Here is a 24,499-nt window from a genome sequence, read left to right as displayed (position 1 = left end):
TCAGGGACTTGGGGCCCTGTCTAGCAGATGTCCCCTCTGAGCCCTCATCTCCGGCAGATCCACTGGGCAGCCTCCCCACAGCGCATAGAGGAGTGCGTGCTCTCAGGCAAGGATGGCAACGTGAGTGCTGTGGGTCCCATAGGTGGGAGGTGGGATGGTGGGACAGGTAACCCCAGGGAGGGAATGGAGCCAGGCAGGCACCTGGGCACCTCCACGGCTCTTCCTCTGGCCTCCAGGGTGAGTGCGGGAACTTCGTCAGACTCATCCAGCCCTGGAACCGAACACACCTGTACGTGTGTGGGACAGGCGCCTACAACCCTATGTGCACCTATGTGAACCGAGGCCGCCGTGCCCAGGTAAGCTGAGACCATCCTGACCCTGTGCTGCTCCCACTGGTGGTTCTGTTCCGGGGTCCTGCTGCGATGAGGGACTTGAATCCAGCCCTGCCACTTCCCAGCCCAGTGACCTTGGGCAGGTGACTTGGTTCACCTGTCTGAGCCTCAGATCCCTCATCTGAAAATGGGGCTAATAACTGCCTTTCTCACAGGTTGATGTGAGGAGGAGGAGGCAATGAGATGTTAGCGCTGTACCTATAATGTATTGAGCACTCAGTCGCTGCACACATGTCTCTGCCCATGGACTGTGTCCCTCCGGCCAAGCCAGAGTCTAGTGGGGCATCAGCATCAGGAGGCTGGATACCAGGGTCAATTTCTACCACATGGCTAGGGATAGCTACCTTCCTCCCCCAGGTCCAGGAAGTTGGGGGAGCTGCCGCTGCCCAGCTCTACCCTTCCTTGCCTGCTTCTGCCCTTTTCCATTTCCATGTGGGCACATATGTGAGCCACTGTGACAGACATGTGTGCGAGTGACTGGATCTAAGGGGCCCATGTGTGTGCAGATGTTCACCAAGCCTGTGTGTATGTGTGCATGTGCATAACTGGACTCTGAAATCCATGTGCTCATGTGTATGCCTGGCATGTGTGGTGTGAGAGACTGGCAGCCCCAGCCCGCTCCCCCAGCCCCTGCCCCCTGCAGCTCTAACCCTGTTCCTCGTTTCCTTAGGCCATGCCATGGACCCAGATGCAGGTGGTGAGAGGCCGAGGCAGCAGAGCCACCGATGGTGCCTTTCATCCGACGCCCAAAGCCCCACGCCAGGTGGGCTTCATCCCTCCAGGCCCTCACCAGACAGCACAACTTTGAGCTGAACTCATCCTGGGCCTTTAGCCAAGAATATAGACTCCAGGCCAACCTCCCCAAAGTCTTCCCAGGACCTCAGTGCCCCTTTACTTCCCCACAGTGCCCCAGGCTCAGAAAGCACTCTCTGCTGGACCCATATCAACCTCAGGGTTACCCTTATAGGCAAGAAGTCATTAAGTGAGGAGGATAGGGGCTGTGGGGACAGCTGAACCTCCACCATTCAGAACACTTGTATATAGATATTCTGAAGCACAATACCAGCATACACAAGGGCTCGCAAGCGCACACCCTACTGAGTACCCCAAGTGAATCCATGGCTTGTGTCTGCAGCCGGACACATTGCTCTCAGGTGTTCATGGCCATGCCTTGGGTACAGGCTTTCTTCCCCTGGGTGGGAGGGGGAGAACTCTCTGTTCACTAGCTGTGACCTGGGACTGAACTGGAGGAGCTGGGGCTGGGCAGGGGCGGGCAGGGGACAGGGGCTGCCAGTGAATGACGAGCAAGTGGTCACTGGAGCATGTGTCTGTGCGGGCATTGCTGTGGATCAGGAGGAGCCCAGACTCAGCATGTGTGTCTTGGGTGTGAGTAGTGGTCCCGAGTGCTAGCCGTGATGCGTGCTGAGCTGTGCGTGCAGCCCCTATGTGTGCAGAGTATAACTGGAAGCAGGCCTGTGTGCACCTTCATTTCACCATTCCCGCCACCTCCTACCTCCTCCTTCCTGCCTCTGTGCCTCTCTTCTTGCCCCTTTCCTCCCTTCTCATCTTTCCTTCATGGCCCATAAGCTCATCCTGGTCCTACTGCTTTCACCAGTCTCCCTCCTAGCATCTTCCGGGCTGAGCCAGGAGACACAAGGGGCCTAGGTCATTTTTGTGTGGTATAAGGAGCTCTGGTAGCGTAGTGGTTACGAATCGGGCTGCTAACCTCAAGGTCGGCAGTTCGAAACTACCAGCGGTTCCGCGGGAGAAAGATGAGGTGTTCTGCTCCCGTAAAGATTTACAGCCTCAGAAACCCTATGCAGGGTCACTATGAGTCAGAACCGACTCCACGGTACTTAACAACAGCAACAAGTTAGAATCCTCAATTCCTGACTCCGTGGGGAGAGCTGTGGAGCTCAGGGTTCTGTCAGTGAGCAGGGGGAAAAGTTCATGACCTACTGGTACTTTTTAAGGACCACAGGTACTGTACAAAGCCTGGGGACACAGTAACCTCAAAGTGCCCTGGCTTGATAGGACGAGGTGACAAAGAACAGAATCCCAGGTCCTTTATGCCCCCCTGCCTTGGTCAGGTCTGCAGCCCTTCTTGGCCCTCTGTGGCTCAAGAGGGCTTTGGATAGAGTACTCTCAAGCCATTTGGCATGGAGGGGCTTCAATCCCAATAAACCCACACCATGACCCTAAAGTAGGGCCCCCAAGACCCAATCCTTAGGTCTTCCCTAAGAACTGGGAGCTGGAAGAACTTCCCTTGGAACCAAGAGCATGGCCCTGCCCCTGGAGACCTGGCTGGATGGAACTCAAGCCCAAGATCTGGGGAATGCAGTGGGAACCTTCAGGACATCCCTTCGGGCTCACTCTTGCCCTGGGCACCTGGCAACCCTTAGCCTTTCCAACTTGGACAGTGCTGAGCCCCTGTCTTCCTGCAGGATTACATCTTCTACTTGGAGCCTGAAAGACTCGAGTCAGGGAAGGGCAAGTGTCCGTACGACCCCAAGCTGGACACGACCTCAGCCCTCATCAGTGAGTGCCCCCACCCAACCCTGGTTCTACAGGGTGACTATGCAATCTGTGTCTCTGAAGTGGTGGGTGTGGGGAGGGTGGTGCCAGTGCTCATTCCAGGGCAAAGGACGAGAACCAGACATCCTGTGGGGCCCCCATTTGGCAGTGGGAGAGAGCAGTAGGCTAGACCCCAGGTATTGGACTAAGTGGCAGAGTCCAGGTAGGTGTGAGGGCGTGTCACAAAGCATACTCTTAGTATGTCTGGGAGGTGAGAGAGACTCACAAGGAAACACCAATGGGAAACTCTGGTCCTCTGACCAACTGGGGAGAACATTTTTCTGGTCTGTGTAGGTGTCTAGGAAAGTTGGGGACTCTTCTCTGAGGAGAGGTTTTGCCTCAGGCTGAGGCTCAGGCAGGCCCCCAGTGACCTTGGCCCCTGCACTCCGCCTGTTTTCTGCCTGCTCAACCCAATCTGCCTCTCAAAACAGTTGCCAGGCACTGTGCCACCTCTAAGCCTGGGAAAGGCCCCAAGGCAGGGGCGGCTGTTACCCTCCCCCTCTTAGCTGGTGAGGCAGCTTTAGCTTGATGACAAAGCCTAGAATCCGCCACAGCTCAGTGAGTCTGATAGTGGAGATAGGGCCTTCCCTGCCCTGGGAAAACCTGAGAGGAAAGATACGGAGCAGTGAGCTGGAGCCAGCTCACTGGTTTAAATTTTCAGGAATTTTGTGAGGCAGTTGTTAAGAATATTTTAAGATCTACTTTAAATACGATGCTGTCTGTCATAGAATAATATGTATATGCTTACAAGGAAGACCAGTTAATACAACTGTTATCCAAATTTACCCACCAACCACCAAAACCAATGATGAAGAGACTGAAGAATTCTGTAAACTTTTTTCTATCTGAAATTTATCAAACTTGCAATAAGGATGCATTAATAATTACTGGTTGTTGAAATGAAAGAGGTGGAAACAAAGAGGAGGCAATAATTGGAAAATATGGCCTTGGTGATATAAATGACACTGAAGATTGCATGATGGAATTTTGCAGGACCAATAACTTCATTGTAAATACCTTTTTCCAACAACATAAATGGGAGCTAGACACTTGAACCTCACCAGATAGACTACACAGGAATCAAATTGACTACATCTGTGGGTGGAGGCAACAGAGAAGCTCAGTGTCATCAGCCAAAACAAGGCTAGGGAACGACTGTGGAACAGACCATCAATTGCTCATATGCAATATGAAGAAAATTAAAACAAGTCCACCAGAGTTAAAATACAACGTTAAATATATCCTACCTGAATTTACAGAGTATCTGAAGAACAGATTTGATGCCTTGAACACCAGTGACTGAAGATCAGAGATGTTGTGGGATGACATAAATAATGTATATGAAGAAAGCAAAAGGCCTTTAAAAATATAGGAAAGAAAAGACCAAAGTGGATGTTGGAAGAGACTCTGAAATTTGCTCTTCAATGTAGAATAGCCAAACCAAATGGAAGAAATTATCATGTGAAAGAGCGGAATAGAAATTTTCAAATGGCAGCTCTAGGAGACAAAGTAAAGTATTAAAATGTACAAAACCTGGAGTTAGAAAACCAAAAGGCAAGAACACACTCAGTATTTCTCAAGCTGAAAGAACTGAAGAAAACATTCAAGGCTCAATTTGCAGTTTTGAAGAATTCTGTAAGCAAAATATTGTACGACTCAGGAATCATAAAAAAAATGATGGAAGAAATATGCATTCATTGTACCAAAAAGAATTAGTCCATGTTCAGTTACCTCAGAATGTAGCATATGACCAAGAATTGATGGTATTAAAGAAGAAACCCAAGCTGCACCGAAGTCATTAGAGAAAAGCAAGGATCCAGGAATAGGTAGAATACCAATTGAATTGTTTCAACAAACTGAAGAAGTGCTGGAAGTACTCACTAAGCTGTGCCAAGAAACTTGGCTATCTGGCCAACCAATTGGAAGAGATCCATATTTGTGTCCATTTTAAAGAAAGGTGACCCAACAGAATGTGTAAATTATCAAATACCATAATTAATATTGGAGTCCTGGTGTAGCTCTGTGGAATAAAGCGCTAGACTACAAGGTTGGTATTAATCACAGGTTCAGCAGTTTAAATTCACCAGTTGTTAGGTGCCATCGAGTCGGTACCAACCCAAAGCAACCTTATGCACAGCAGAACGAAACACTGCCCGATCCTGGACCAACCTCACTACTATTGTCACGCTTGAGTCCATCGATGCTGCCACTTGGTCAATCCATCTCATTGGGGGTCTTCCTCTTTTTCTTTGACCATCCACCTTACCTAACATGATATCCTTCTCCAGCGACTGGTCCCTCCTGACAATATGTCTGAAATATAAGAGACTAAGTCTGGCCATCTTGGCCTCCAAGGAGCATTCTGGCTGCACTTCTTCCAAAATGGATCTGTTGGTTCTTTTGGCAGCCCATGGCACATTCAATATTCTCCTCCCAACATCATAACTCAAAAGCATCAATTCTTCTACTGTCTTCTTTATTCGCTGTCCAGTTTTCGCATGCATAAGAGATTATTGAAAATACCATGGCCTGGGTTAGGCGCACCTTAGTCCTCAAGCTGACCTCTTTGCTCTTCAACACTTTAAAAAGGTCTTGTGCAGCAGATTTGCCTAATGCAATACGTTGTTTGCTTTCTTGACTGCTGCTTCTGTGAGTGTTGGTAGTTGATCCAAGAAAAATGAAATCCTTGACAACTTCTGTCTTTGTTAATAAGAATGTTGTTTATTGGTCCAGTGGTAAGGATTTTTGTTTTCTTTACATTGAGATGTAATCCATAGCTAAGGCTGTGCTCTTTGATTGTCGTTAATAAGTATTTTAAGTCCTCTTCACTTTCAGCAAGCAAGGTTGTATCAGCTGCATATCGCAGGTTGTTAATGAGTCTTCCTCCAATGTTTTCCTTCATATAACCCAGCTTTTCTGATTATTTGCTCAGCATGCAGGGAATAAGTATAGTGAAAGAATACAACCTTGTTGCACACCTTTCTTAATTTTAAACCATTCAGTGTTCCCATGTTCTGTTTGAACAACTGCCTCTTGGTCCAGGTACAGATTCCTCGTGAGCACAGTTAAGTGTTTTGGAATATTCATACTTTTCATTGTTGTCCATAGCTTGTCATGATCCACACAATCGAAAGCCTTTGTGTAGTCAATAAAGCACAGGTAAACATCTTTCCGATATTCTCTGCTTTCAACCAAGGTTAATCAGACATCAGCAATGATATCCCTTGTTCCATGGCCTCTTCAGAATCTGGCTTGAACCTCTGGAAGCTCCCTGTCAATGTATGCTTTGTATTACCTTTAGTAAAACTTTACTTGCATGGGCTATCAAAGAGATTGTCTTAGGATTTCCGCATTCTGTTGGGTCACTTCTCTTTGGAATGGGTACAAATAGAGATCTCTTCTAATCAGTTGGCCAGATTGTTGTCTTGCAAATTTCTTGGCAGAGATGAGTGAGTGCCTCCTGTGCTGCCTCACTTTCTTGAAAGATTTCAATTTTTATTCCATCAATTCCTGGTGCCTTGTTCTTTGCCAATTCCTTCAATGCACCTTGGACTTCCTCCTTCTGTATCATTGGCTTTTGATCATATGCTACCTCTTGAAATGGTTGAACATTAACCATTTCCTTTTGGTACAGTGACTCTGTGTATTCCTTCCATCTTCTCTTGATGCTTTCTGCATCATTCACTAATTTGCTCCTTGGAAACCCTATACAGGGTCACTATGAGTCAACCAACTCAAAGGCACTTAACAACAACAGCAATCTTTAATATCATATGCAAGTAAAATTTTACAGAAAATAATTCAAAAATGGTTGCAGCAGCATATTGATAGCTGGATTGAGAGGACGTGGAACTAGTGATATCATTACTGACATCATATGGACCTTATCTGAAAGCAGAGGATGCCAGAAAGATAGTTACTTGTATTTTATTTACTATGCAAAGGTATTTGGCTATGTGGATCATAACATACTACAGATAACATTGTGAAAAATGGAAATCCCAGAATACTTCATTGTGTTCATGCAGAACCTGTACATAGACCAAGAGGCAGTTGCTATAACAGAACAAGGGATACTGTATGGTTTAAAACCAGGAAGAGTATATGGCAAGGTTGTATCCTTTCACTGTACTTAATCTATATGCTGAGCAATGTAAAGAAAACAAGAATTCTCACAATTGGAACAAAAGCTACTTCATGATAAATGAAAAAAAAATGAAGTCAAAGATTTTTTTTTTTACTTGGATCTACAATCAGTGTTCATGGAAACGGCAGTCAAGAAATCAAAAAATGTGCTGGGGACCTGGGACTGCAATTTCACAGATGCTATCTCTGTAACAAAAACAGAGTGGGGTGGGGCAAAATTTCTAGAACATAAAAACAAAACAAAAATACCCATATGTCTTTCAAAACGAACTAAGCTTCTATAGAGCATCTCTGGGCTTTTCAAAATCTATGTGGTAAGGAGCAATGCAGATGATGTTACAGAGTTTTATATTTTTGCTTGTAAATGTTGACCACCTTTTTTTTTTCAAGTAGGTTGAGAAATTTCATTTGGTGACAGCTGAAGGGCCATTTTCATTTAGGAAAATTCATTTACATCTGTGGCAAATTTTATTTATTTTCATGTTTTATTGTGATTATATGATATGTTACATTGGAGAACTTTAGTTTTACGTGCATTCCACCATACATCGTTTCATTGCCATGGTTCCAATTCCCTCCATGCATCATCAACCTACCAAAGGGTATATACCCTATAAATCCGCCCCCTACACTCCCCCCCCCCCCCCCCCCCATTCTTCAGCACACAGTCCCTCTCCCTTTCTGGATCCAAAGTCCCCTGCGGCTTCATCACTCCACGTCACGGTCTCTGCCTCCATCTCGGGCCTCGCTGCTTCTCTGGGTAGGGTCCCACTCTCAGCTCTTCTCCGTTGATGGTCCTCGAGACTTCTGCTCCTAGACTGGAGAGTTAATCACTCCCTTCCATGCTACAAAACGTCTACCTTTACATTTCCAACCCTCACAATCAGGCCTGATAACAATCATTCACTATTGTATCACAAGTGACCCTTCTGCATTTCATTTCATCAGCTCTGCCTAGACAGATTAGATAGTACTCACTGGAGATTCTGCCTTCCTCCATGCCCCCTAGCTCTAGGTTCCCTCTTGAAAGCTTGTAAGCCAGTCACTTCTTGCCTTTGTAGTCCCCCTCCCCCCCATTTGGGTATCCAATGTCCAAGTTGCCCATCTCTGTCTACTCTGTGTGTGGAGGGGGTCGGAATGTTCCTTGCTGTAAGTATTTGGGCAAACTTTATTTTGATGAAAAGTTTGCACTAGGGTTTTACCCACCAGATGAAAAAAAGATGAGCATCATTTAAAAAATTAATGTATTTTTAAATGAAGTACAGAGAAAAATATGTGTATATCAGGCTTTGTTTTAAATGGAATCTTTCCCCCGACCCTTAATGTAAAGATCTTGTCCTATAATTTTTAAAGCCATACAAATAATAATGCTAAACTATGGGCTTAAAAGTAGGTGTGTAAATGTTTTTAATTAGTAATACAATCAAAATAAAATATAACAACCACATAAAGTTAAAAAAAAGAAATCAAACCACGTATTGCATTGGGCAAATCTGCTACACTAGACCTCTTTAAAATGTTAAGAACAAAGATGTCACTTTGAGGACTAAGGTGCACCTGACCCAAACCATGATATTTTCAATTGCATCATATGCATGTCAAAGCTGTACAATGAATAAAGAGGACTGGAGAAGAATTTATGCATTTGAACTATGATGTTGAAGAATATTGAAAGAATCATGGGCTGCCCAAAGAACAAACATATCTGTGTTGAAGAAGTACAGCCAAAACGTTCCTTCGGAGCAAGGATGATGGCTAGATTTCATCTCAAATATTTGGTGTAGACTTGTTTTCAGGAGGGACCAATCTCTGGAGAAGAACATCATGCTTGGTAAAGGGTCCTTGAAAAAGAGGAAGACCCCCAACAAAATGGACTGACACAGTTCCTACAACAGTGTGCCCAAACCTAACAATGATAGTGAGGATGACACAGGATCGGGCAGTGTTGTGCATAGGGTTGCTGTGAAACACAGATCATATTAAAAATTAATTTGTATAAATTTACGACTAAATGAATTATGCTAAAAACAAAGGTAGCAAATGATCAAAACACTACTTCCTAAGTATTTTACTACACTTTACTGTTTATGCCCTTGAGACTATTTGCATCTACTATATCTGTGGGGTGGAAATAGTATATAATGGCCTTAGTAGCTAGTCTCAGTGTTCAGGGACCTCCGGTTAATAGCTTGAAATGGGCCATGATGGGAATCTACACCATAGGAATTGGCCATTGTTACCAATCTGGGCTTCCCTAGCCCAGTCCCAACCTTCCCATTGGCCTGCACACTGCTGGACATCTTGTCTGGGAAATCTAAGAGGGAGGACAGGGCCCTGCTCTGGGATCATTCAGGCTATCCCTGAGGAAAGGGCAAGCCCCTTGACTGATGGGCTGACCCACCCACAGATGAGGAGCTCTATGCTGGTGTGTACATTGATTTCATGGGCACTGATGCAGCCATCTTCCGCACACTTGGAAAACAGACGGCCATGCGTACAGACCAGTACAACTCTCGGTGGCTCAATGGTAAGCTTGGCCTGCAGAAGCTTAGATGGGCAGTGTGTCTGGGAGATCATAAAGACAACTAATAGGGAAGTCTTCAGTCCTGTAAGTAGCTGGGGGTGGGGTGGGGATGGCGGGAGTTTCATGTTTAGGGAAGAACTGAAGGTGTCCCTATGCTGGGGATTTATGTTAGGGAAGGGGGCACTGTGGGAGGAGGGGTTTGCCCACCGGATGCCCTGCCTTCCACCAGACCCTTCATTCATCCATGCCGAGCTCATCCCTGACAGCGCAGAGCGCAATGACGACAAGCTTTACTTCTTCTTCCGGGAGCGGTCAGCAGAGGCCCCTCAGAGCCCCGCCGTGTACGCCCGCATTGGGCGCATCTGCCTGGTATGTTTGGGAGGGGCCCCATACTGGACCTCAGAGGGATCAGCTCTCACTCCTGCACCCCTTCCCAGTAGTGTTTAGGGGTGAGTGAGCTGACCTGACCCCTGCTTCTTTCTCTTTAGAACGATGATGGTGGTCACTGCTGCCTAGTCAACAAGTGGAGCACATTCCTAAAGGCACGACTGGTTTGCTCTGTGCCGGGCGAGGATGGCATTGAAACCCACTTTGATGAGCTCCGTGAGTACCTAATGGATGACCAGAGGCCTGTGGTTACTATAGGAAGAATTGGCGCTGGACAGATGGATTGGGGTGCCTTCACTGGGTCCCTGGGCAGGAGTGGATAGGATTCTGGGGCTCCTGAGTAAAGTACCCTCCCAGCACTATCTCCCTCTGCCCCCAGAGGATGTGTTTGTCCAGCAGACCCAGGACGTGAGGAACCCAATCATTTATGCTGTCTTTATCTCCTCTGGGTGAGTTCAGAACCCAGGCCAGCAGGGGCAGGTGTGACCAGACTGGGGGGGCTGTGACTTGTGGAGGACCCCAGCCTGGTGGTATGGTGAGCCTGGGTTAGGGCAAGCTGGGGAGGGTCCTGGGCCCGAGGATCTGTCCTGCTCCCAGCAGCAGCCTATCCTGCCCACAGCTCTGTGTTCCGAGGCTCTGCTGTGTGTGTCTACTCCATGGCTGATATTCGCATGGTCTTCAACGGGCCCTTTGCCCATAAGGAGGGCCCCAACTACCAATGGATGCCCTTCTCAGGGAAGATGCCCTACCCACGGCCTGGCACGGTGAGGACCCCACTTCCCCCCCCCCTTTTTTTTTTCTCTAAAAGCTTCATTTTTAATTCCTTTTGTTAAGGACCTTGTCTTTTTTCCTTTTTCTTTTTTCTTTTAAATGTTTTATTGTGAGTTATGTGATAGTTTACATGGAAGAATTTGAGCTTTACATTCATCCTATCGTATATTATTTCATTGCCATGGTTACAATCCCCTCCATGCATCATCAACCAACCAAAGGATTATCCTGCAAGCCCACCTCTCCCCGCCCCACCCCAGTTGTCAACACTCAGCCCCTCTCCCTCTCTGGATCTAAAGTCCCCAGCCACCCTTTTCTTTTAAGAGTCTTGCTCCAGATCAGGCTTTACTGACATGGTCTCCACTATCATTGAGTCCAGACTGGTGGGAGAGATGGACTATAACACATAAATAAGTCCAACATGTACCTACAACATCAGATTACACAGGACCTAAGGCAGGCTACTCCTCAGAGAGTCCTCAGAGGGAATAGCTGGGACGCAGACTGTAGCTAATTGGGAAGGAGATGGGCAGTGTGCTGGGGTCAGTCCAAGTGAGGAACACATTTTGTTTTGGTGTCACAAGGGTTGTGCAGGGGTCTAAGCAGGAGAGTGACATGATCTGGTTAGAGACCACAAGCAAACATCATTCCTTGTGGTCAGCACTGGGGAGCTGATCTCAGCAGGCTTCTTCCTGGAGCTAGGTTGGAAGGAGGGAAGGAGAATACCAGGTGTATTAAGGGAACCTCAAGGTGACTGAACAGGAAGAAGAGGATGAGACTTGAAAGAGTAGCCAGAGGAAGGAGACAGCAGCAGGGTGGGGTGTGAGAGCATGAAAAGGGAGTGGTCAGCTCTACTGAATACTGCATAAGATCATGGAACGTGAGGCTAAGGAAATGGCCATGGAATTTGGCCACCATGGGATCTTAGGACCTTGGCTGGAATGATTCCTTCAGAGTGGTTGGAAGGTTGGGGGTTTTGTGGAAGGGGCATGTGGAAGTAGTGGGAAGGAACAGTGCAGGCCTGTCTGGAATGGGTTCAGTGTGCCACCTAGGCGAACTGCCACTGTTGCACCACCTGTCCACAGTGCCCTGGTGGAACATTCACGCCGTCCATGAAGTCCACCAAGGACTATCCTGACGAAGTGATCAACTTCATGCGCGGTCACCCGCTCATGTACCAAGCCGTGTATCCGCTGCAGCGGCGGCCCCTGGTGGTCCGCACAGGCGTTCCCTACCGGCTCACCACTGTTGCCGTAGACCAGGTGGATGCAGCTGACGGGCGCTATGAGGTGCTTTTCCTGGGCACAGGTACCCGCTGCTGTTCCCAGCCCCTCCCACGCTGGGCCCACTGGGAGGGGGGTGATGCTCCATGAGGGCTGGAAGCTGCCCTGCTAGAGGGTACTACAGACTCATCCAGCTCAGCTCTGCCACCTCGTCCTCTGGAGCCTTTTCCCTATTGCTGAGGTAGTTGAGACCACGGTGGGTGGACCCCACTTCCATCTCCAGGAAGCCAGGAGAGCAGTGGCAGGGACCCACCTGTAGACAGGAAATGGAGGAGGCAAAGGCTAGATACCTGCCTGATACACAGGTCCACATACTGCTGTGTGTATAGATGCACACACATCTCAACCCAGATGCAGCAGCCCCCAGCACAAGGAAGTACCTCATGGATCCTGTTCACATCAGAATAAGGGTGTGGGGTAGGGGAGCAGACCCTGACTAGGACTCTCCGTGTCCTGGGCTAGTCCCCTCAGACTTGTGTCTGGGCCTCTCATCCTGGGGAGATCCCTCAACCTTGGCACAGAACCCTTTCTCTGCTACCCTCAGGGGGTTTGGGCCCTAGTAGGGGAAGGGGCTGAGGCTAGTGCCCCTCCCCCAGCCCCACTGAGATCCTGCCCGGCCCGTTCCAGACCGAGGGACAGTGCAGAAGGTCATTGTACTGCCCAAGGATGACCAGGAGATGGAGGAGCTCATGCTGGAGGAGGTAGAGGTCTTCAAGGTAGGTGTGGTTCCACCCAGTATTTTCCTCCAGGGCAATACAGGGAGGGACCCCAGGGTGCCAAGCTAATCCCTATCCTCTTCCAGGAACCAGCAGCAGTTAAAACCATGACCATCTCTTCTAAGCGGGTGAGTCTCTGTAGCGGTAGGCTAGAGGTCCGGGTGGTCCATCCCCTTGAGGTCATGGCCTTGACACTGAGGTGGGGAAACTAAAGCACACAACAGGAATGGGAAGAAGCCTGGGCCGCACTGACTGCTGGTAGGGGCTGGCTGTGTGGAGGGATCTAACAATTCCTTGCCCTCACCCTTAGCAACAATTGTACGTGGCCTCAGCTGTGGGTGTCACACACCTGAGCCTGCACCGCTGCCAAGCATATGGAGCAGCCTGTGCTGACTGCTGCCTCGCCCGGGACCCCTACTGTGCTTGGGATGGACAGTCCTGCTCTCGCTACACGGCATCGTCCAAGAGGTGTGGGCCCCCAAGCCCCTGGGATTTCGGCCACCAGACCCTTGACCCTCTTTTGGGGTCTGGAAGTAGATATAATATTACCCTGGAGGAGTCTACAGGTTATATACATCACTCTGTCCTGGGGAAGTAGGCCCTGCCCTAAAGTTTTGGGGATACAGGGACCAGGGAGGGGCAAGCTATCCTGGGGTCACTCCTTTAAGATCTATCTTCATCTAGGCGCAGCCGGCGGCAGGATGTCAGGCACGGGAATCCCATCAGACAGTGCCGTGGGTTCAACTCCAATGGTGAGTGTGCAGCCCCTCCATATTGGGTGCTCCTCATACCACAGGGCCCCCTGGGCCCCCACTGAAGGAGTCTCTGATGGTCAGTGGGAAGAGGCTTGGGGTTTTGGAGTAGCATATTCTTGTCCCTCAAGGACAAGAATAATAGCCCAACGCTGCCTTTATGGGAGGTGGGGGAAACCCCTGTACATACATACCCTTCAGGGTCTGCCCATGCTGGCCTTCAGTCTGCCCAGAGGTGAGGCTACGTTCACTCAGCACCTTCTTGATCCCCAGCCAACAAGAATGCAGTGCAGTCTGTGCAGTATGGCGTGGCGGGCAGTGCAGCCTTCCTCGAGTGCCAGCCTCGCTCACCCCAGGCCACTGTTAAGTGGCTGTTCCAGCGAGATCCAGGAGACCGGCGCCGTGAGGTAAGCCCCCTGCCCACAGTCCTGAGAGGTGGCTGCAAATGTGGGGATCCCTCATGCAATGGAAGCTCCTTGTGGCTGAAATGTAGTAATGAGCAATCTGGGCCAACCCTCATTCTTTGAAACACCTTCCAGGCTTTCTCAAATTATCTCATTCAAATTATTTGGGTGAATCCTGTTATGTGGAAACTCCTGGAAGCAGGCCTCATGATATGGAAACCATTTATAGGCATGCCTCTTTGAATGAAAATTCCATATGTGTATCCCACTGCTGGAGTCCTGGGGGTGGCACTATGGGTTAATACACTGGACTGCAAAGTTGGTTTGAATCATAAGGTTGGCAGTTCAAGCTCACCATTGGCTCCTCAGAAACCCTACACAGGGTCACTATCGGTAGGAACAAACTCAGCAGCACTTAACAACAACCCAACTCCTGAATACCTTATTGTGTAGAAATGTCATGTGGAATTTTTGTAGGGTAACCCTCATTTTATGAAAATGCCTTATAGGCATTCTTCCTTCTGGGGAAATTCTATGTGGGTGCCTCAAATAGGTATCCTCATTAAATGGAAATTCCATGCCTGTATGCTCTGTTATATGGAATTTCTCCAATTGTACAAAACCTCCTAAGGGCATCCCTCCTGACATGGGAATGTTTAAGGATGCCTCATTCAGGTGCCTCTCATTTATGGAAACCTCAGGTGGGTTCAGAAACTCCACAGGAGTACCCTTGCGTGGAATGGTCAGTTGGTGGGTGGGACAGCGGGCGGTCACATGACCCCTGACCTACTTCTGCCTACCCCTATAGATCCGCACAGAGGACCGCCTCCTGCGTACGGAGCAGGGCTTGCTGCTTCGAGCTCTGCAGCTTGGTGACCAGGGCCTCTACTCCTGCACAGCCACAGAGAACAACTTCAAGCACGTGGTAACGCGAGTGCAGCTGCATGTGCTGGGCCGGGATGCCGTCCATGCTGCTCTCTTCCCACCACCAGCTGCCAGTGTCCCCCCACCCCCAGGCTCCGGCCACCCCACACCTCCCTACCAAGAGCTGGCCCAGCTCTTGGCTCAACCAGAAGTGGGCCTCATCCACCAATACTGCCAGGGCTACTGGCGCCATGTACCCCCCAGCCCCAGGGAGGCCCCAGGGGCACCTAGGCCTCCTGAGCTCCAGGACCAGAAAAAACCCCGAAACCGCCGCCACCACCCACCGGACACATGAGGCCAGCTGCCCGAGCCCTGCAGTGGGCCAGCCTAGACCTCATCCCTTTTAATATAAAAGATATATATATATAGATATATATATATAAAATATCTATATTCTATACACACCCTGCCCCTGCAAAGACAGTATTTATTGGTGGGTTGTATACAGCCTCAGTGGCAGCATTGTCCAGAACCTGGACCTGTGCTGATCAGAGACAGCAGAACACAACACAGAGCCCACCTTACCAGGCCCGGCCAGTGGAGAACACCGGACCAAGACCATGAAATCCCCAGATTCGGGTGGGAGTCTGCCTGCTCACCAGCCCCCACTAGGATCTACAGGACAGGGGGAGGGAAGAAGCCCTGCCTGGACGAGGCACAGACTGCAGCCCTGCGCCGACGACATGCTGTCAAGTTGTGCTGTGGCACAGACGTGGATTCGAGGACTACTTTGGAGACTGGGGGTGGGAGGGGTGGGCTCAGGTGCGCTCAGAAGAAGGGAACAAGGGGCCATCACAGGATGTAAGACCCTGCCTGGAAGGGGGCACTCAGCCTCAGCAAGGGCAGCCCCTTTCCGGGTATTTATTCTCTATTTATTGGGGACAGGAGGAAAGGAGTCCAGCTCCTCTTTCCCTTTCCTGCCTGGTCAGGACAGGGCTGCCCCATCTCCTAACTTTTCCTGTGCTACCTTGATTTGGGGCTGGGAGAATTGCACAGGGGCCAGGCCCAGGCTGGGCTGAGGAAAGTACCCAACCCTGAGGGTAGGGGAACCATGGTAGAGGCCTGGAGCCTGCAAGGACCTCTCCAGGGCTCTCCATCTGCCCACCACTCTAGGCAATGGGTGTAAATAGCTCTGGGGGGGGGGGGTTTGGGTAGGTGGGGGACTCATTGAAGCCCTCTGCTGTCCAGGCCATGGTGCCCTGGGATTCCATCTTGCTAATAAACACTGGCTCTGGGACTGGACTCCAGCTTCTCTTCTTGGGGGCAGGGAGGCAGTGGCTCAGCCCAAGCCCCAGATTCTGCTCTTCTAGTTCTGTATGGCCTGACCAACAACCAATTTCCAGACCTTTTTTACCTAGGCTTCTGTTGGACTCATTCAGCAGTTTAATCCATTTTTTTCTGTCACTGCTTCTTCATTGAGCTTTGTGCCCGGCCTTACTAATAATTGACAAGATGAAGTGGCAGTCCTCCAGCTGCCCCCAGCTGAGGAATCTGACAAAATTCCCCTCCTTGATCTTCTAGTACTCTCCTACAAGGCCCCTCCCACAAAACCCCACAGCCATCAAATACAACCATAGCAAACCTATATAGGGCTTCTGAGATTAAATCTTTACAAGAGTAAAAGCCTCATCTTTCTCTGATGGAGCAGCTGATGGATTTGAACCACTGACCTTATGATTAGCAGCCCAATGCCTAACCCACAGCAGCATCGGGGCTCCTTATAGAGGCCCCAAAACCAAACCAAACCAAAGCTACTGTCATCAAATTGAGTTAGACTCATAGGGACACGGCCTTGCATGAGCAAGTCCTCAGACGTGGGAGCTGCTGAAGAGGAGGTGGGGCTGAGGCCAAATTTAAGGAGTCAAGTTACAGAAGAAGTTGAGAGCTCATGGAAGGCCCATGGATCCAGCGGGTTTAGGGCTAAACCTAACGCACAAGAGCTAGGTATTCCACCACCAGCAGAAGACTGCATTGGTCTCTACTCGAAGCAAGCCCGGCAAGCAGAAATGAGGTTTGGGTTAGTGTAACGGCTGTGCACACCCCAGCCCACTCAATGTGAGATGAGGTGAATGGAGATCAAAGACTGAAAGTGGTACAAAAGGAAAAGTCTCCCAGATCTCCGTTCCCCAAGCAGTAGGAGCTAGCATCTACTTCCCACAGGACCCCATGTCTGGGGCCCTGACACCCTGTGGTCTCAGGTCTGCAGCCAAGTTGAATGATAGCAGCTAGGTTTCGGGGTGAGAGTCCAGCCAAAAGTTCCAAGGGCTCCAGAAGAGAGTCTTGAAAGCTCAACATTATATGCTCAACCCAATTCACTCCTGCATAGCAGTGTGCCCTGCCCACTTGAGCACACACCTGGACCTGGACGCCAGACTCATTGGTTGAAGTAGGTAGGCTCCAGAGGACACATAGGATGGAGCAGAGCAGGCTAGCCCCACTCCTCCATGCCCCTAGGAATGCCAGACTTGCTCTACAACTCAGTTTCTGCATTTGACAATGGACCTACAAAACATTCTCTAAAAGAGCTCAGCCATCTCTACAGATCAGGGGTTTTGTTGCACCCAAGTGCATGTGTACACAAAGGCACAAACACTTGTAAGCCTTCATGTATGCACACACACATGAACAAATACCCATGCTCACAGGAACATGCTTACTCAGGCACATTCATGCAGATGTGTATGGACAAACATTCCCATAAGTGCACATGTGCAACTACACACTCATGAACACACATGTATTGCACATGTACATGTATTCACATGCTTGTGCACATAAATGCAATAAATATAAACCCATACCAGCCTGTGCAAAGTATGCTTGCATGCACAAATATCTATGAAGAGAACTGCTTTTGTAAGAATACATATGCATAAACATGGATACACCAGCTCATGCACACAGCTTCATGTAAGAACACATGCATGCATGCACACACACAGAGGATAGTCATAGGTGTACATGCAGGCATTACCCACAAATGTGTCTAGTCACTGCCAGTGAAGAACAGATGCATAGGGGATGTGCATGTCCACCATCCTTCCTCCAAGGAAACATTTGAGGCCCTGCTGGATCCTACCTAATGGAGAAGATGCAGTGCCCACCTTTTCCCTCTTGAGCTCCAGCAGTGTATGGAATCCTGGTTCAGAGTCACCCTGCCCAGCTCAGCTACCTCATGCTATGCATGCTGTGCACCTCCACTTTCTCAGCAGGACAATGGAGCTGTTGTTATGGGCGCCTGTTCCCCCAGAGCTGGTGTTACATCAAGAGGAGGAGCAGGGCTGAGCCCCAAGCTATGCTCCATGCTTCTCCCTCTTCACCTCTCTGGCTCCACCTCCACCTCCAGGCTTGAAGGCCACTCCTCCCCTTTCTCAGGCCTGCACAAGTCTACAGACGCTGGGCAGGGCAGAACACCCTTCAGGGCCTTTCCTGGAGAGTTGAAGCAGGCACAGAGCATGCAGTCAGCAGATGAGGGATTGGGGTCAAGCCAGCCTGATTAGAAGGGTTGGGGGCTAAGCTGGCTTCACCTGTCCTTGACTCTGATTGGCTTTTGGACACCCCACCCCCCCAAATCCCACTAAGCAGCCCCAAACAGGGTCTGGTCAGGTCTGTGAAGTGCCAGTTGGTTGGTTGACAGTCCTGGGGCAGAAGGGCATCTGAGGAGGCAAGAGCCTGACTCTGGGGATCCCTCTACCCAGAAGAGTCACCTGCTCACCCTGCCCCTTCACTTCCTTCTAGGACTATGGGGGCTGGGGCCAGTGCAGAGGAGAAGCACTCCAGAGAGCTGGAAAAGAAGCTGAAAGAGGATGCTGAAAAGGATGCTCGAACGGTGAAACTGCTGCTTCTGGGTAGGGGTGAGGGACTAGGTGGGGTCAAGGCCACTAGGTCACAGCAGGCAGGTGGCCCTTCTGTGAAGCTAGGATTCCTTGGGAAGCAGAGTTAGCCTGTGACAGACAGAGCACAGAGTGGGAGTCCAGGCTGGATAAGGCTAGACCAGGCTTGACCCATAACACCACTCTCCAGAGGGCCTGTCTGCAGGCATCCACCTCCTTGCAGAAGTGTGTATGCTTGCATAAGGCACACTTTTGTCTGTGTTTCTCCAAGCTCTAGTCTTTGGCTTGATGGGCCTGCTAGGCAAAGACTAAAAAACCATGGACTTCATAGGAGTCCCACAATGTGAAGAAGGTTGCAATCTAGGAGTTAAGGTGTCTCTAGGATCATCCAGACCCCTAGACAAGTGCCAGAGATTTATTGGTGGTCAACCTCCAAAGAAGGAGTCCTAATGGTGCAGTGGGTTAAGCATTGTTGGGCGGCTCACTGCAAGGTCAGTTGTTCAAAGCCATCAAGTGCTCCATTGGAGAAAGATGAGGGTCTCTGTTTCTGTAAAGATTTACAATCTCAGAAACCCAAAGGAGCAGTTCTACTCTGCCCTTTAGAATCACTAGGAGTCAGAACCAAGTCAAGGGTAGTGAGTAGGTGGGATGGGAATTTCAAAGCAGCTGAAGGAGGTTAGAGGCATGAGGCCCAGCAATGAATAGCTAAGCCACGGTCCCATGGGTAGTTTGAAAAGGTAAACACTGACCCAGGTCTGCCTTTCTGCCACAGTCCAACCCCTAAAGGAAAGAAGAAGCTGTTTTATGAGGGCCACAAGGCTCTCCAAGGTCTAGTCAGACAGGTGGACATAGGCAGAGGGAAGTCAGAGATTAAGCTGGGAATCCCATTAACTAACGGTGGGTGCCCAGTGCTCTCATAGGGGCAAGCGTGGCGATATTCAGTCACCTCTGTTCTTCCTCCCATCCAAAGGAGCTAATTAATTCTTTCTGAATGTTTTGGAGACACACCAGTCCTCCTCCAGGTGAAAACCAAGGGTTGATCCAGATCAAGGAGCCCAGGTGGTATGCTTGTTAAGTACTTGATTGCTGACAGAAAGACTGGTGATTCAACCCACCCAGTTACTCTTTGGGAGAAAGATGTGAAGATTTGTTGTTATTTTTGTTAAATGCCATCAAGTCAGTTTTGACGCATAGCTACCCTGTATGGGGTTTCTAATGAGCAGCTGGTGAGTTTGAACCACTGACCTTATGGTTCAAACCAACCTTTTGTCCAGCGCTTATTCTACAATATCACACCAGGACTCTCAAACTTGGAAATCCTAGGGAACAGTTCTACTTTGTCTTACAGGATCTCTGTGAATCAGAGTCAACTCCATGACAATGGATTTGGTTTGGTATTTCTTTTTTTTTAACTTTTTATTGTGAATTGAGTGCGTGTTTAAAGAGCACATCACCACTTTTACATTCAGCAAATCATACTTCGTTTCATTATGGTTTATTTATTTATTTTATCCAGCTAAAATATTCGTGGAGGCCTGGTGTGGTGCTGTAAGACAAGCACTGTATCGAAAAGGCAGTTGAACAGCAGGTCGGCGGTTCAAACTCACCAGCCGCTCCTGGGAAATCCTATACAGGGTGACTATGAGTAAGAACTGACTCGACGGCACTTAACAACAACAAAATAATCGTAGTTGTTATGCATTGGGCTGCTAACCTCTAGGTAAACAGTTCTAATCTACCAGCCACTCTGCCGGAGAAAGATGAGGCTGTCTTCTCCTGTAAAGATTTACTGCTTCAGAAACCGTATACAGGGTCATTCTGAATTAGAATCCAGTCCACTACACACAACCACCCACCAGTAAAGTAATACCGAACTGGCAATATCAGAGTTCTCCACAAGGAGGCGCTCCAGGATTTGTTTTGGCTTCACATACTAAAGGCTGTGGAAACCTGGGAAGCGTAAACACTTCTGCGTTCGGCGCTAATATAAAGTTAGTTGAGGGAACTTGGCGATCTGCATCTATAAATATTAAAATAAAACAAAGCCTCTTGCCATTGAGTTGATTCCGACTCATAGCAGTCGTATAGGAGGGCAGTGTAGAACTTCCTCATAGAGTTCCTAGGCTGTAAATTGTTATGGAGACTTTCTTCAGCAGAGCCGCTGGTGGATTCAATCGACAACCTTTTGCTTAGCAGTCCAGTGCTTAACCACTGAATCAACGGGGCTCCTCCTGTAAAAATTACAGCCTAGAAAACTCTATGGGGCCATTCTACTCCATTAGATGAAGTTGCTATGAATCAAAATCAACTCAGTGGCACCTAACAATAATACCAGGGTGTCCCTAAGTGGTGCAAATGATTAATGTACCTGGGTGCCAGATGAAAAGTTGGAAGTGCAGAGCACCAGGGAAAAAAACCTGGCAATCTGCTTCATAAAATCTAGGCATCAAAAACACTGGGGTGGGGTGAGGGGGAACACCACCACCACCACCACTATGGAGCACAATTCTACTCTGGCACACTTGGGATCACCGTAAGTCAGAATTAACTTGACAGCAACTCACACTGCTACATCAGGGTGTGGGACTCAACACAGGTGAGGTTGCTGATTCCCCTCATTGTTCACTTTCTGCCATTTTCCTGACACTTTACAAAGGTTTTCCCTCTAGGGCTGTCAGACCTACTTTGCATGCGATTGGAGCAGGTGTGACTAGGGTTAGAACTGATGTCCTGGCCTCTTCTACTGAAGGTCTATCCCCATCAGACCCAGGCTTAATGCATCTCCCGGGCCTCATTTCCCGTGAGAAGGGTAGGGGTGGTCAGGTGACTCTGAGACAGTTTCCCTTCCAGGTGCGGGTGAGTCCGGGAAGAGTACCATCGTCAAACAGATGAAGTGAGTAACCCTGCTCATCCAGAGGTCCCTGGAGGTTGGTACAAGCACCGGGCCGGCCCCTTCCCACCAGCCCATTAGGCGCTGACTGGTTTGCCTCTTCTGCAGGATTATTCACCAGGACGGGTACTCATTGGAAGAGTGCCTAGAGTTCATTGCCATCATCTATGGTAATACGCTGCAGTCCATCCTGGCCATAGTGCGCGCCATGACCACACTCAACATCCAATACGGAGACTCTGTGCACCAGGTGCGCAGAGATACGGGCTGGGTATAGCCTTTGAGCAGGCAAAACTCAGGACAGGATCCCAGGTCACCATGATTACCCCCTCATCCCACCCCCACCTCTAGGACGACGCTCGGAAGTTGATGCACATGGCCGACACTATCGAAGAGGGCACGATGCCCAAAGAAATGTCAGACATCATCCAGCGGCTGTGGAAGGACTCAGGTGTTCAGGCCTGCTTTGATCGTGCCTCGGAGTACCAGCTCAACGACTCAGCTGGCTAGTGAGCGCACAGCCGGGCATGGGGAAGTGGGCGGGACCCTACCTCGCCCCACTCACCACACCCACGCCCTGGGATTTCACACAGCTACCTCTCGGATTTGGAGCGCCTGGTAACTCCGGGCTACATACCCACCGAGCAGGACGTGCTGCGCTCGCGAGTCAAAACCACCGGCATCATTGAGACTCAGTTCTCCTTCAAGGAGCTCAACTTTCGGTATGACCCCGCACTCTAGCTCAGGGCCTGCCCAGAAATCACCGCCTTGAGGTCCTGGAGGCCACATCCCTACAAGGGACCCTGCCCCTTCTCAGCCACCCCACTTGCTCACAGGCCCTGTCCCTCCAGATACTGTTTCATCAGAAATTTGAGAGCCCTCAGGCATCACAGGTAGGCGAGGGCATGCCCGTGGGCGTGTGCAAGCAGGTGTATGCTCAGGTTCAGGCCCCTATGGCCTCTGCAGGATGTTTGACGTGGGTGGACAGCGCTCTGAACGCAAGAAGTGGATCCACTGCTTCGAGGGCGTCACTTGCATTATCTTCATTGCGGCACTAAGCGCCTACGACATGGTGCTGGTGGAGGACGACGAAGTAGTGAGTGTTAAGTGGGGCCTGAAGGTTCCAGGAGGGAGACAAGGCTGCTGCCCGTTTGAAGAAAAAAGGGAGCGTCTTAGAGAGAAAGCTCCAGTAACCCCGCCAAAGGTGGACAGACTCACGCTGGGGCAGGCGCTCTCGGAGCCGCCAAAGCGAGAAGACCCCGCGTGCCCCAGGAGTTAGGGGAGGAAGACTTGGCGCTTGGGACAAGACCCTGTAGGGGCGGCGGTCGGTCGTATTCTTGGGCGTTCAACAGCCCCCTTGTTCCCCAGAACCGTATGCACGAGAGCCTGCACCTGTTCAACAGCATCTGCAATCACCGCTACTTCGCCACTACGTCCATCGTGCTCTTCCTCAACAAGAAGGATGTATTCTCCGAGAAAATCAAAAAGGCCCACCTTAGCATTTGCTTTCCGGACTATGACGGTGAGACCCCGCCAGGCGACGCCCCAGCATCACAGTCTCTGCCAGTGCTCCTCACCCGGGTTCGATGGAGTAGGAGATGATTTGCAGCAGGGAGTAAGAACCCCCCTTCCCAATCCCAACCCAGGACCCAACACCTATGAGGATGCTGGCAACTACATCAAGGTGCAGTTCCTCGAACTCAATATGAGGCGTGATGTGAAGGAAATCTACTCTCACATGACATGCGCCACCGACACACAGAACGTCAAGTTCGTCTTCGATGCTGTTACCGACATCATTATCAAGGAGAACCTCAAAGACTGTGGGCTCTTCTGAGGTTGAGTCTTCCGGGCCTGGGGAGTGAAGAGGGAGTAAGTAGTAATCCAGGGTCCCGCCCCTTCGTCTCAATATTCCAAGCCCCGCCCCCAGCTACTGAGTTACAGTCCCAGACCATCAGGCCATGCCCAGGACTACAAGCCCTGCCCCAACTCTAGGACCCTACTCTACTTCCAGATGCCTCACCATGAACTTCCAGACTGCATATTTCCCCGGCTCAAAAACCCAAACCAACCACTGCTGTACTGAGTTGGTTGTGACACATAACTACCCTATAGGACAGAATAGAATTAATCCGTAGGGTTTCCAAGGCTGTAAGTCTTTACTAGAGCAAACAACCTCATCTTTTTACCACAGAGTTGTTTGGTGGGTTTGAATCCTGGGTCTTGCAGTTAACAGCCCAATGCTTAAATCACTGTACCACCATGGCTCTTGGTGGCTCATTCCCAACTCCTAAGTTCCACCCATTTAAATTTATTTTGACACCCCCTGCCTCCAGTGTCACAACTTCCACCCTACCACCACAGTGCCTCTCAGTATGAGCTGAAGTATCTTGAGGCTCACATACTGATTCTGTTCTGTTTTCTCTTCCCAGGTGCCTGAACTCATGTACTTCCCTTACCCTAAGTCTCTATAGATTTAGCTACCTTGTAGTCCCAGCCCCCAGGACCCCATCATTCCTCCAAGATTTCTGGAACTCAGCCTATAGTCCACCAACTACAGACTAAAAGCTCTGATTTCTACCAACCTTGAAGTCCAGACCCTTTCTTATAACCCTCAGGTCTCCTAGAGTCCAGTGACTCCAACCCCAGCCCTGCCCTTCACAGCTCAGCTGCACTGGCCTTCAGAACCCACAGCAACCAGCCCCAGCTAGGAGCAGGCAAGACGGAGGCAACAGGGCTCACAGTGACTCAGCAGGGCCCAACTAACCAATCCCCAGGGGCTCTAGGACTCACCTGGGGGTCTGGGCTCAGCAAACCTCCCTCCCTCCCAGAGTTTCATGAAGGACAGGGGGCAGGTAGGGATCTCTCCTCCAGGCAGCCCACTCTAGCCCAACCACCTCCAT

The 24,499-nt window shown here is 49.7% G+C and overlaps 2 protein-coding genes across 2 annotated transcripts in view; both read left to right on the top strand.

Moving 5' to 3' along the window:
* The window catches only part of SEMA3F (sema domain, immunoglobulin domain (Ig), short basic domain, secreted, (semaphorin) 3F), a 34,397-nt gene extending 18,285 nt beyond the window's left edge, over positions 1-16,112 (top strand). The window contains exons 4-19 of the mRNA XM_006873582.1: positions 58-120; positions 237-356; positions 1,063-1,155; positions 2,837-2,930; positions 9,520-9,639; positions 9,866-10,005; positions 10,125-10,239; positions 10,403-10,472; positions 10,643-10,787; positions 11,880-12,102; positions 12,705-12,793; positions 12,880-12,921; positions 13,104-13,261; positions 13,478-13,545; positions 13,819-13,952; positions 14,758-16,112. Coding sequence (XP_006873644.1) covers positions 58-120; positions 237-356; positions 1,063-1,155; positions 2,837-2,930; positions 9,520-9,639; positions 9,866-10,005; positions 10,125-10,239; positions 10,403-10,472; positions 10,643-10,787; positions 11,880-12,102; positions 12,705-12,793; positions 12,880-12,921; positions 13,104-13,261; positions 13,478-13,545; positions 13,819-13,952; positions 14,758-15,168 — 2,085 coding nt within the window. The 3' untranslated portion in view covers positions 15,169-16,112. The remainder of the gene's footprint in view (positions 1-57; positions 121-236; positions 357-1,062; positions 1,156-2,836; positions 2,931-9,519; positions 9,640-9,865; positions 10,006-10,124; positions 10,240-10,402; positions 10,473-10,642; positions 10,788-11,879; positions 12,103-12,704; positions 12,794-12,879; positions 12,922-13,103; positions 13,262-13,477; positions 13,546-13,818; positions 13,953-14,757) is intronic.
* A 2,381-nt stretch (positions 16,113-18,493) lies between these two features.
* On the top strand, positions 18,494-23,435 carry GNAT1 (guanine nucleotide binding protein (G protein), alpha transducing activity polypeptide 1). The gene is made up of 8 exons (XM_006873581.1): positions 18,494-18,721; positions 21,557-21,599; positions 21,705-21,846; positions 21,948-22,105; positions 22,190-22,318; positions 22,563-22,692; positions 22,965-23,118; positions 23,243-23,435. The coding sequence occupies exons 1-8, from the start codon at positions 18,616-18,618 to the stop codon at positions 23,431-23,433; spliced, it is 1,053 nt and encodes a 350-aa protein (XP_006873643.1). The 5' UTR covers positions 18,494-18,615; the 3' UTR covers positions 23,434-23,435.
* Positions 23,436-24,499: the final 1,064 nt, after the last annotated feature.

Source organism: Chrysochloris asiatica, unplaced genomic scaffold (assembly GCF_000296735.1).
Source record: "Chrysochloris asiatica unplaced genomic scaffold, ChrAsi1.0 scaffold00246, whole genome shotgun sequence".
Lineage (NCBI taxonomy): Eukaryota > Metazoa > Chordata > Mammalia > Afrosoricida > Chrysochloridae > Chrysochloris > Chrysochloris asiatica.
This window is presented reverse-complemented; position numbering and strand designations above follow the sequence as displayed.

Coding starts and splice junctions, on each gene's coding strand:
- GNAT1 (XM_006873581.1), top strand. CDS start 18,616: ATGGGGGCTGGGGCCAGTGCAGAGGAGAAGCACTCCAGAGAGCTGGAA. Junction 22,319..22,562: donor TTCAAGGAGCTCAACTTTCG/GTATGACCCCGC, acceptor TGGCCTCTGCAG/GATGTTTGACGTGGGTGGAC. Junction 23,119..23,242: donor TTGCTTTCCGGACTATGACG/GTGAGACCCCGC, acceptor ATCCCAACCCAG/GACCCAACACCTATGAGGAT.